Here is a 12549-nt window from a genome sequence, read left to right as displayed (position 1 = left end):
AAAGTATTTCATTTGGTATCAACCTTGATTTTCCTTCAATAAGGGGACTCCACAACTGTTCACAATAATCCAGGAGTGGCCTGTCTTGTGCCTTGTATAGTTTTAGCAAGACCTCCCTGTTTTTAGGCTGCATTACCTTTGAAATAAAGGACCACATTTCATTTGCCTTTCCTATTACCTCCTGAACTTGAATGCTAGCTTTTTTGGGATTTATACACAAGGATCCCCAAATTCCTCAGTACTGCAATCTTCTGCAGCTTTTCTCTGTTTTAATAATAGACTATTTTAATAATACTTAACTCGTCTATTAGAATCACAGAATCCCTACAATGCAGATTAAGGTCATTTGGCCCATCAAATTTCTCACTCTATGACTCTAAGTCTACACTGACCTTCTGAGGAACATCCCACCTTACCCCATAACCCTGCATTTACCATGGCTAATTGACTTAGCATGCACATCCCTGGACACAATGGGGCAATGTACCATGGCCAGTCCTCTCAACTCACACATCTTTGGACTGTGAGAGAAAACTGGAGCACTGGATGAAAACGCACGCATACGCAGGGAGAATTTGCAAACTCCACACAACTTACCTACGGCTACCATACAAATCCAGATCTCTCGTGCTGTGAGGCAGCAGTGCTAACCAGTACACTGATAACAGTGCCACTCTACTGCCCTTTCCCCCTGCCAAAGTGTATAACCTCACATTTTCCCACCTGTCAAGATTTTGCCCACTCACTTAACTTGTCTATATACCTCTGCAGACTCATTGTGCCAAATGAAATAAATTTTGAACAAATCTGATCTAGTAACTCAAGACTAATTATCCATTAGGTGTTGTAAGGCCATCGCTAGCAACAAAATTGTATTTAAACAAAATCTGCAACCTCATGGCCTGGCACATCCCTCACTCCACCATTACTACAAAGCCAAGTGATCAACATGTTTAAAAATAAGGTGTCAGTCTGGTGAAACTACAAAACAGGATTATTGCAAGGCAAACAGCACAAACAGCAAGAGACAGACAAGGCTAAGTAAATCCACAACCAATGAATCAGATGGGACCCTGCCACATCCCATTATGAGTGATAGTGGACAATGAAGCAATCACTAGAGGATGAGGCTTCACAGTTATCTCCACCCTCAATAATGAGGGAGACCAAAACATCAGTGTAAAAGATAAGGCTGAAGTGTTTGCCATAATCTTCAGCCAGAAGTGCAAAGTGGATGATCTACCTCAGCCTCCTCCAAAAATCCCCAGCTTCACTGCAGATACATAAAGAAACTGTAAGCTAAATGCATTGGGTACTGCAAAGGTTATGAGCCCTGACAACACTCCAGCAATAGTACTTAAGACTTGTGCTCTAGAACTTGCAGAGACCCTTAGCCAAGCTGTTGCAGTACAGCTATAAATTTGCTATATATCTGGCAGTGTGGAAAATTACCCAGGTATGTTCTATATAGAAAGTACAGGACATATCTAACTCAGCCAAATACCACCTCATCAGTCTACATTTGATCATCAGTAAAATTATGAAAAAAGTAATCAACAGTGCTACCAAACAGCATATATTTATCAATAATCTGCTCACTAACTCAACTTGGGTTTGATATGGAGTTTGCAATTCCTGACCTCATTATAAGTTTGGTTCAAACATGGACAGAAGAAGTGAACTTTAGAGGTTTGGCAAGAGTAACTGCCCTTGACATCAAGTCTGCATTTGACCAAATGTAGCACCATGAAAAACCTAGCAAGACTACATTTATCTGTAATCATGGGGGTAAACTCTCCACTGTTTGGACTCATTCTTAGCACAATGAAGACGGTTGTTGGAGGTCGTTCATCTTAGCATCAGGATTTGTGTGAAGATATCCTCAGAGTAGTTTCCTAGGTCCTACCATCTTTAGCTGTCATTCTTCCATTCAAGGTCATAAGTCCATGGGGTGGCTCGCTGGCTTAGTGGTTAGCACTACTGCCTCATAGCACCTGGGACCTGGGTTCATTTCCAGACTCAGAGAACTGTCTGTGCAGAGTTTGCGCATTATCCCCGTGTCTGCATGAGTTTCCTTTGGGTGCCCCAGTTTCCTCCCACAATCCAAAAATGTGCAGGTTAGGTGAATTGGCCATGCTAAATTGCTCATAGTGTTCAGGGATGTGTAGGTTAAGTACATTAGCCATGGATAAATGTCAAGTAATAAGATAGGGGAATGGGTCTGAGTGGGTTACTCTTTGGAGGGTTGGTGTGGACTTATTGGGCCGAATAGCCTATTTCCACACTGTAGGGCTTCTATTGATTATTGCACAATGTACAACACCATTCCAACTCCTCAAAAAATAAAGCAGACCATGTGCACATGCAGCAGGACCTGGACAATATCCAACTTGGGCTGACAATTGGAAAGTAACATTCACAATACACAGCCATTTCCAGCAAAAGAGAGTCTAACCATCCTTTACCATTCAGTGTCATTTGAACTGTCTCCTTAAAGCTATTGGAGACTGCAGTAGTTCAAGAAGGCAACTCACGATACCTCAAGGGCAATTAGGGATAGGAAATAAATGCTGTCCAGCCAATATTGCCCACATTCCATGAATAAGTAAACAAAAAATCTCCATTATTTACATTCACTGACTATAAACTGTACTGGATGAGGCATGTAAATAGTGTAGGAGAAAGTAAGGCCTGCAGATGCTGGAGATCAGAGTCAAGAATGTGGTGTTGGAAAGACACAGCAGGTCAGGCAGCATTGGAGGAGCAGGAGTTCCTGATGAAGGGCTTTTGCCCAAAACGTCAATTCTCCTGCTCCTCAGATGCTGCCTGACGTGATGTGTGTTTCCATCACCACACTCTCGACCCATGTGAATAATGTGGCTATTTACATGTCAAAGGCACAGAATCCCAACACGTATAACTCATCTCCTCCCCTCCCAAAGTTGTCCACCATTTACAAGGCACAGGTCAGGGGAGTGATGATCCCCCTTACCTGAATGACTGCAGCTCCAAAAAAACACTCAGAAATCTTGATATCATTTAAACAAAGCAGCTGACTTGATTGGCACAATATTCACATTCACCCCCAGCATCAACCCTCAGTAGCAGCAGTGTGTGCAATCTGCTAAACGTACTGCAAAAATACCACAACCACTTCCATCTAGAAAGACAAGAGCGGCAGACACACTGGAACGCATCATCTGCAAGTTTCTGTCCAAGTCGCTCACTATCCTGACTTGCAAGTTTATAACCATTCCTTCAATATCAATGGGTCAGTGTCCTGGAACTCCATCTCCAATACCATTGTGGGTTACCTATGGCAAATGGACTGCAATAGTTCAAGAAATATTAACTCACAATGACCTCTTCAAGTGTAATTAAAGATGTGCAATAAATGTTTGTCCAGCCAGTAAAGCCCATATCTGTTGAATAAGTAAAAGAATCAGGTTGCTTTGTCTTCCTCATGCATCTCTCAACACAGGAATTTAAGTCAGCATCACTTAAAAAAAAATTACTTAGACATTATCACAATGCTACGTGTTGGATCTTGTTGTTGCAAACTGGCTACATTGCCACAATGACTATATTTCAAAATGTACTCAATGACTTAAAGTGCTTTGGGATGTTACGTGGGATTTGTACACTGAAAAGGGTGTCGTGGTCATAACAGCAATTTGGAAGACCTTCAGGTGGTTTCACTTTTGCATTCAACAAAGTTTCATGGGTTCAGCATTGAGACTCATGTCCAAGCAGTCCAAGAGAGGAAGCAGGCAATATTCATTGATACACTCCAACCTATCATGGTGAGTGTACCCCACCGTATATGGACTGGCTGACTGACTGACTCAGATGCTAATGTGGAAAAAGTGAGGACTGCAGATGCAAGAGATCAGAGACGCAGGTATGTCTCTGGAAAAGCACAGCAGATCAGGCAGCATCCGAGGAGCAGGAGAATCAACCTTTTGGGCATAAACCCTTCACATTCCTGATGAAGGGCTTATGCCCAAAACGTCAATTCTTCTGCTTCTCAGATGCTGCCTGACCTAGTATTTTTCCAGTGCCACACTTTTGACTCAGATGTTAATGTCACGATATAGTTTATAAATTTCTTTTGACTCTGCTCAAACTAGCTTTTATGTTTAAATTATTCTAATAGGTGTGTTTCCTCACAAGAAGGCTCGTGCATGTTTTATCCCTCATAGTGACTAGCAAAGAAACTATGTATTGAATAGCCTCTTTCTCAGCAGGATCATTCCATGATTGACATCACTGGGACAACCCAGAGTCACTTTATGCATAAATGAAAAGCATTCTGCCAACCTTTGTACATTTTTGAAAGGCATGTGCAAAGGGAAGTTGAATAACATATTCTGCAAATAGCAAATGCCATCATGTTTTCTTCCAAGACTCCTGCTTAACTACTGATCAAATGGAAAAATGTTGTACTGAGATTCTCCGTTTCAAAATATCCCTTTATAACTTTCAACCAATTACGCAATTTTGAATTACAGAGACTAATGTAATTCAGGAAACATGGCAGACAACACACAGCAAAAGAAGACTTGCATTTTCATAGCATCTTTTTTTAATGCCAGTACATAACAAAATGTTTTATGTCAAATTAATTATCTTTTAAAATGTATTCACTGTTGCAATTCAAGAAGCAAAGCAGTCGAGCTGCACTTAGCATAAACTGAATTAAATGTGTATTTAGATCTTGATTCGTGAATATTTCCTGTCTATTTGAAAGGATAGCCAGGATCTCAATTTCACGTCTGATCAAAAAATGACATCTCCAACAGTGTAACACTCCCTCAGTACTGCGGTAGAGTTTCAGCTTAGGTTTTGCGCTTTAATCTCTGGAACTGAATCTGAACAAACCAGGCTATGACTCAAGCAGGAGAGCTGACATTCGTGGAAATGATATCAATATTTTCACCTTCCTGTACTTGATCTGCAAATATTGCATCATCTATGTTTCCAAGACAATAATTTGTATCTTAATTTGTGTGATTACATCCTGCATTTATCTATTGATCAGGAAAGCCAAACCAAGCAAATCATGACATTTCTACCTTCCCAGTATTAAAATACTGTCACTCATATGTTTTCTTACTGTAAAACCCATTTTATCATTCAGCGGTTTTAAAAGCACAATTTATTAAGCAGTTAGTCATCATATCTGTTGTGAACTGTCTGAAACTGAACTGCAGGAACACATGGCTGAAGAAACATTTGCCGACTCAGTGAATTAATATTGACCATGTGATTTGGATAATATACAGCATCACTATTAGATAGATTGGTATTGTTTTTGAGAACAGGATTGACTGGGCTTGCAAGCCTGGCAAATCCCTTAAAGGAGATTGGTGCTGTAACACACTAAAGTAAGAGTGGGGCTTCTGTAAATGACTTGTAATTAAAAATAAAGCTTTATGACCACTCTCTTGTGCTTAATCCATAAGTGAGAGGGTCAGAGTCTGGTACTTTCTCTGAGATAGCACTGACCTACACTCAATGCAGGAACTACTGTCAACAGAGTGTCACTTTCTTTACCCAAAACCGGTACTTACTGCTTTCTGGGCTGTAAAAAAAATATTAACTTTACATAAAATTACAAATATTTTTAAAATGACATACAGGTATTTTGGGAATGGCCTGTTAAATATGAAACATTTCATAATCTTTGATAGTAGAAAAGTTGTTTTTCACTTTTCTTTCAATGTTCATATTCTGATAATCCAAACTCATAATTGAATTTTCATCAGAGATTTAGAAATGAGTTCAGAAAAGTTTAAGAAGTCAGAAAATACACAAACATGAATAATAATGGAGATTCAGGTTCTTTACAGCAGATCATTACAGCAGCATTGAACACTCAACACTCAGCCTCACCCTAGATGGATTTAATGGAAGCTAGAGGCATAATAAACTTTCATTTACTTGTCCTTTCTATGCAAATTGATCTGAACCTCAAGCATGTACCCACTCATGAGTGCCAGTGTGAACTCTTCCATTTTGTCCACACTTGGAACCCTAATGGTTTATTTGGAGAATAGAATACATAATCTATATTAATGCTCCCCATGCGGTACAGTATTGGAGGAAGTACTGCATTTCAGATGAGACATTAAATTGAAGTCCTGTCTGCCCACTCAGGCAAACACAAAACAATCCCTAGCACTGCTTCAAAGAAGAGCAGATAGTGTTTCCTGGCATTTCAGTCAATATTTATCCCTCAATGAACCGTGAGTGCTGCACTGTCAGGTATCATTTCCCAGATGAGATCTTAAACTGAGGCCCAATCTGCTCTCTCAGGTGAATGGAAAAGAACATTTGGCACTATTTCAAAGAGCATGGAAGTTTCTACTGATCTTCCAGATAACATTTATCCCTCAGTCAAACACTGGAAAAGCCAATTGTCTGGTTATTATATTGCCATACTTCATAGTGGCTTCCTTTAAAAAGTACTGCACTGATGCTAAAATGATTTGAGATGTCGAAAGGTAGTAAAAAGTGCTGTATCATAGCAAGCCCTGTTTTCTTTCTTTACAATCCAATGCATAATAGGAATTATGTGGCAGCCTCCCCAAAAGAAGTTCAATTTGGACTCTTATAGTGGGTGCAAAGGAAATACTTTGATCCCACATATATGGTCTAGGTTTAAACTGAGTCTCTCTGGCATTCTTTGCAATGGTGTAACAGCTATTCAGGTGTTTATCTTTTTAGAGTCATAGAGATGTACAGCACAGAAACAGGTCCTTTGGTCCAACTTGTCCATGCCGACCAGATATCCCAACCCAATCTAGTCCGACCTGCCAGCACCTGGCCCATATCCCTCCAATCCCTTTCTATTCATATACCCATCCAGATGCCATTTAAATGTTGCAATTGTACCAGCCTCCACTACTTCCTCTAGCAGCTCATTCCATACATGTACCACCCTCTGTGTGAAAAAGTTGCCCCTTAGGTCTCTTTTATATCTTGCCCCTCTCACCCTAAACTTATGCACTCTAGTTCTGGACTCCCCCACCCTATGGAAAAGACTTTGTCTATTTATCCTATCAATGCCCCTCATGATTTTGTAAACCTGTATAAGGTCACCCCTCAGCCTCCGCCGCTCGAAAATAGCCCCAGCCTATTCAGCCTCTCCCTATAGCTCAAGTCCACCAACCCTGGGAACACCCTTGTAAATCTTATCTGAACCCTTTCAAGTTTCACAACATCTTTCTGATAGGAAGACCAGAATTGCACACAATAATCCACCAGTGGCCTAACCAATGTCATGTACAGCCGCAATATGACCTCCCCATTCCTGTACTCAATACTCTGACCAATAAAGGAAAGCATACCAAACGCCTTCTTCACTATCCTATCTACCTGCCACTCCATTTTCAAGGAGCTATGAACCTGCACTCCAAGATCTCTTTGTTCAGCAACACTCCCTAGGACCTTACCATTAAGTGTATAAGTCCTGCTAAGATTTGCTTTCCCAAAATGCAGCACCTCACATTTATCTAAATTAAACTCCATCTGCCACTTCTTAGCCTATTGGCCCATCAGATCAAGATCCCATTGTAATCTGAGGTAACCCTCTTCGCTGTCCACTACACCTCCAATTTTGGTGTCATCTGCAAACTTACTAACTATACCTATTATGCTCACATCCAAATCATTTATATAAATGATGAAAATTAGTGGACCCAGCACCGATTCTTGTGGAACTCCACTGGTCACAGGCCTCCAGTCTGAAAAACAACCCTCCACCACCACACTCTGCCTTCTACCTTTGAGCAAATTCTGTATCCAAATGGTGAGTTCTCCCTGTATTCCTGAGATCTAACCTTGCTCACCAGTCTCACCATGGGGAACCTTGTCAAATCCTTACTGAGGTCCATACAGATCACATCTATTGCTCTGCCCTCATCAATCCTCTTTGTTACTTCTTCAAAAAATTCAAATCAAGTTTGTGAGGTATGATTTCCCACGCATAAAGCCATGTTGACTATCCCTAATCAGTTCCTGCCTTTCCAAATACATGTACATCCTGTACCTCAGGATTCCCTCCAACAACTTGCCCACCACCAACATCAGGCTTACTGGTCTATAGTTCCCTGGCTTGCCCTTACCGCCTTTCTTAAACAGTGGCACCACGTTTGCCAACCTCCAGTCTTCCGGCACCTCACCTGTGACTATCGATGATACAAATATCTCAGTAAGAGGTCCTGCAATCACTTCCCTAGCTTCCCATAGAGCTGTAGGGTACACCTGATCAGGTCCTGGGGATTTATCCACTTTTATACATTTCAAAACATCCAGCACTTCCTTCTCTGTAATATGGACATTTTCCAAGATGTCACCGTCTATCTCCCTACATTCTATATCTTCTATTTCCTTTTCCACAGTAAATACTGATGCAAAATACTCATTTAGTATCTGCCCCATCTCCTGCAGCTCCACATAAATGCCGCCTTGCTGATCTTTAAGACGCCCTATTCTCTCCCTCGTTACCCTTTTGTCCTTAATGTATTTGTAAAAACCCTTTGATTCTCCATAACTCTACTTACCAAAGCTATTTCATGTCCCCTTTTTGCCCTCCTGATTTCTCTCTTAAGTATACTCCCACTGCCTTTATACTCTTCAAAGGATTCACTCGATCTATCCTGTCTATACCTGACATATGTTTCCTTCTTTTTCTTAACCAAACTCTCTATTTCTTTAGTCATCCAGCATTCCCTCTCAAAATCTCATTTCCGAAGACTCCCCATTTTCCAGCTGTTCCTTTACCTGCGAACATCTGTGCCCAATCAGTTTTTGAAAGTTCTTACCTAACTTACCTTCCTCCAATTTAGAACTTCAACTTTTAGATCTGGTCTATCCTTTTCCATCACTCTTTTATAATTAATAGAATTATGGTCACTGGCCCCAAAGTGCTCCCCCACTGACACTTCAGTCACCTGCCCTGCATTATTTACCAAGAGTAGGTCAAGTTTTCACCTTGTTTAGTCGGATTTTCTTATTTTTCCGACTTATACAATGAATAACTGTAATGTTATGTTTTTTTCTTTATTTCTCAGTTTTGTATCTAAGATCTGTACCCAGGTATTTTGTATCTAAGATGGTGCTATGTGGGGCAACATTGTGAACTTTTCACTGCACTCCTATACTTCTGTGCTTGAGTACACATGACAATAAACCTAATTCTAAACACATGCAAAGCAGCTCAGCTATTTAACACTTTTGTGTTTAATACTTTGGAACATTTATAAAGGGATACATTTTATTCCATTTTTTAATAATCTTTTAAAGTTCAAGTCTAACATTTTTGGTAATAACTAAATTGTCATCTTCTTGACTGATGAGCATGAGGTGGAATGTGAAATCTTCTCATGGTGATGTGTCATATGTACATATTGAGTACATTTCCTCGAAGAGACAACATGTATCACCAAAACGGATGGAATGAGGGACAAAACAAAGCGTAACAACTCAATAGGTCAGGCAGTATCTGTGGAGAGAAGCATGTGTGAACGTTTCAGTTCAATGACCTTTCACCATAACAGATGTAGTAAGGGTGAGTGTGTTGTGTGGAGGGGAGGAAACAGAAGGCTATGCTCCAATTTCCCATCTCCCCCTCCTCCGACAAAAGCAATTGACCTTGACTATATGTTTGACTGATCCTGAAAGGCCTGTTACAAATATGGCCAACACAGAGCTCCCTCCAGTTCAGTATCAGTTTGGAAATTAAGTTGGCAAATTAAATTCTTTAAACATTGAAAAGTCACCACAAACTGCTGAGAAGTCAGGGAAATGAATGACAAAGTTATTTGGAAGGAAAAAAGCAATCTTTCATGTATTAATTTAAATGGAGAAATGTGTTCCTTCTGTTCTCAACAAGTTGCATTTAGATAACGCCTTTTGATAGAACAGAACTTCACAAGATGTTTCACAGTAACATTATCAGCAAAAAACTGAGATGGAGCCACAAAACATATTAGGACCAAGAAGTTGACCAAAGAAGTATGTTTTCAGAAACATTGTAAAAGAGGAGAGAGAGAGAGGTAGGGAGGCAAAATTTAGGGAATCCAGAGTTTAATAGTCAATGGTGGGTCCAAGGAAATAAAGGACGCACACGAGTCCAGAATTGGAAGACAGCAGACAATTCAGTGAGTTTCAGGATTGGGGTTCATCACAGAAACAGGGATATGCAAGATCATACAGGACTACAAAACATGACATCATTCCGACCAGATATGGACAAAATACTAATTATTAGGTACAAACAAGGACTGCAGATGCTAGAAACCAGAGTCCAGATTAGAGTGGTGCTGGAAAAGCACAGCAGGTCAGGCAGCATCCGAGGAGCAGAAAAATTGACATTTCTGGCAAAAGCTCTTCATCAGAAATAGAGATGAAGGGCTTTTGCCCGAAACATCGATTTTCCTGCTCCTCAGATGCTGCCTGACCTGCTGTGCTTTTCCAGCACCACTCTAATCTAAAATACTAATTATTGTCTAATCTGAACTTCACACACAAAGCTCTTAGAGGTTAATGTTGAGGCTGATTATTACAAACTTATTTTCTAATATTTCCCTTCTTCCTTATCAAGGATTCTGGTGGAATTTTGTCCACAGACAGTGAAACATAATCCATTTATTGTCAACCCTGTCTCTGGAAGCAGTTATGCAGTTTGCTGAGGAGGGTGCAGGTGAATTGATCTTGAGCTTCTGGTGATTATTGATAACGATGCTGATAACTGTATCTGCCCAAGGAACCCCCTTCATTGTCGTAGTTTCAGTACCTCAAACTAACAAGCCCATTCATCTGCCATCCACATTTGATTGATTTTAACCTAAACATATTCTCAGCGAACATGAAGTACTGAACAAGGCCCATTTTCCAATGGATGATCCCACTTGGTACAATTTTTCCCACCACATATGCCAATTGTTTGCCCAGCCCTGATGATCACATATTGATGGAGATTTAACATCTTTATGCTATCTTGAGGTTGAGTTGAGTGCTATTGGGATGCTCAATAAGTAACTTTGTATGACCTTGAATTGAGAAAGCAAAACAGCATGCTGTACCTCAGAACGGAAGTGCGATCTCATCCCTGCATCTGGGATAAAATAAGGGAAAAATATTATTTATTGCACAGAAGCAAATCCACAGTATTAGTTACACAACAATGGTAATGTTACATTTAATGTAGTTTAGTTCAGGGTCAGAATACAGTTGTAGTTTGATAGCAAAATTGCACACATCTCTAAATCAACTCATGCAAATACTTGTGAATGAAACCTTCTAATGGCTATCTTGATAGAAGTTATCTTTGAAAAATTTAACACATCAGAGTTACTAAATATGAGAGTGAGAGATTGGGAGAGGAGAGAAGAGATAAGGGGGTTGATGGAGGGGGAGAGAAGATGAGGCAGGTTTTAGGGGTGGAGGGGGGAATGATAGGGGCCAGGGAGGGAATGGAAGGTGAATGGATGAGGAGATTCGAGGGGAAGGAGTGAGGAAGGAAGGAGGAAGCCCTGTCTAATTGAAGACAGGGGAGAAGGGTGGGAGTGTTGAGGGAGTTAGAAGGAGACCGAGGGTGGCAATATGAGGGAGCATATAGTCTGAAAGGGAAGTTGGGAGCTATTGGGGAACAAGTGGAGTGGGAGAGTAAAGGTATGAGAGTCAGTGGCGAAAGGATGACGGATCATAGAGAAGGGATTGTAGGAGGAGGGGGTGAGAAAAGGGTGAAGGAGGGGGTGAGAGATGGGAGAGGGAGGGGTTGAGAGAAGGTAGGGGTTGAGAGAAGGGAAGGGGAGAGGGTGAGAGAAGGGAGGGGGCGTGGGTGAGAGAAGGGAGGGGGCGTGGGTGAGAGAAGGGAGAGGGATGGAGTGCGGAAAGGGAGAGAGAAGGGAGGGGGTGAGGGAAGGAGGGGGAGTTGAAGGTGAAGTTGGGTGATATGCGGGAGAATGGAAGAGGATGACTATGCTGCTGAAGAAGAGGGAATAATATTGGGCCTTGGGAGTCGAGGGGTTGAGGTAGCTGAGAGGGAGATCGAGGAGCCGCAGTGGGTGCGCCAGGAGTGGGGGGAGCGCAGAGGGAGCACCTGGGTGGCTGGAGGAAGCGATGGGGAAACGCACTCTCACCTCGACTCCTGGAACGGCCTGAGCCGACCGACTTGATGGGGTGACGAGCCTTGCGGAGTTTACGGTGCCAGCAGCAGAAGAACAAGATGGTAGCGATGGTGCCCAGCAGCAGGAGCAGCAGCAGCAAAACGCACTGGACGCTGTAGGGCTTGAGCAGGACCAGGAACGCCGCTGCTATCATTGTAAGTGTCTGGCCAAGTGGCTCCTTTCCGCTAGAACATCACCTGCATGTGTGAAGAAAGATTCAGGGCACTGGATATAGATAGCTCAACCTCTAGACCTCGTTTATGCAACTCGGGGGGAAGGGGCTCTCGAAATTTTGAAAGCTCTGCTCGCCTCCACTGCAGCCAGCCATCCTGGGACATCTGGGAAGGAAGGGTGGGGGGAATGGAGTTATTGA

At 41.7% G+C, this 12549-nt stretch overlaps 1 protein-coding gene across 7 annotated transcripts in view; it reads right to left on the bottom strand.

Annotated features, from left to right (window-relative positions):
- The window catches only part of dst (dystonin), a 624072-nt gene extending 611725 nt beyond the window's left edge, over positions 1-12347 (bottom strand). For all 7 annotated transcript variants that reach the window (XM_060852081.1, XM_060852129.1, XM_060852093.1 and 4 more), the window contains exons 1-2: positions 12150-12347; positions 11091-11122 (exon numbers count right to left, since the gene is read on the bottom strand). In XM_060852081.1, the coding sequence (XP_060708064.1) occupies positions 11091-11122; positions 12150-12330 (213 nt within the window). In that variant the 5' untranslated portion in view covers positions 12331-12347. The remainder of the gene's footprint in view (positions 1-11090; positions 11123-12149) is intronic.
- Between the last annotated feature and the right edge of the window lie 202 nt (positions 12348-12549).

The sequence above is a fragment of the Hemiscyllium ocellatum genome, chromosome 3, assembly GCF_020745735.1.
Source record: "Hemiscyllium ocellatum isolate sHemOce1 chromosome 3, sHemOce1.pat.X.cur, whole genome shotgun sequence".
NCBI classification, from domain to species: domain Eukaryota; kingdom Metazoa; phylum Chordata; class Chondrichthyes; order Orectolobiformes; family Hemiscylliidae; genus Hemiscyllium; species Hemiscyllium ocellatum.
Note: the sequence above shows the minus strand (reverse complement) of the source record. Positions and strands in the feature narration are given on the sequence as shown.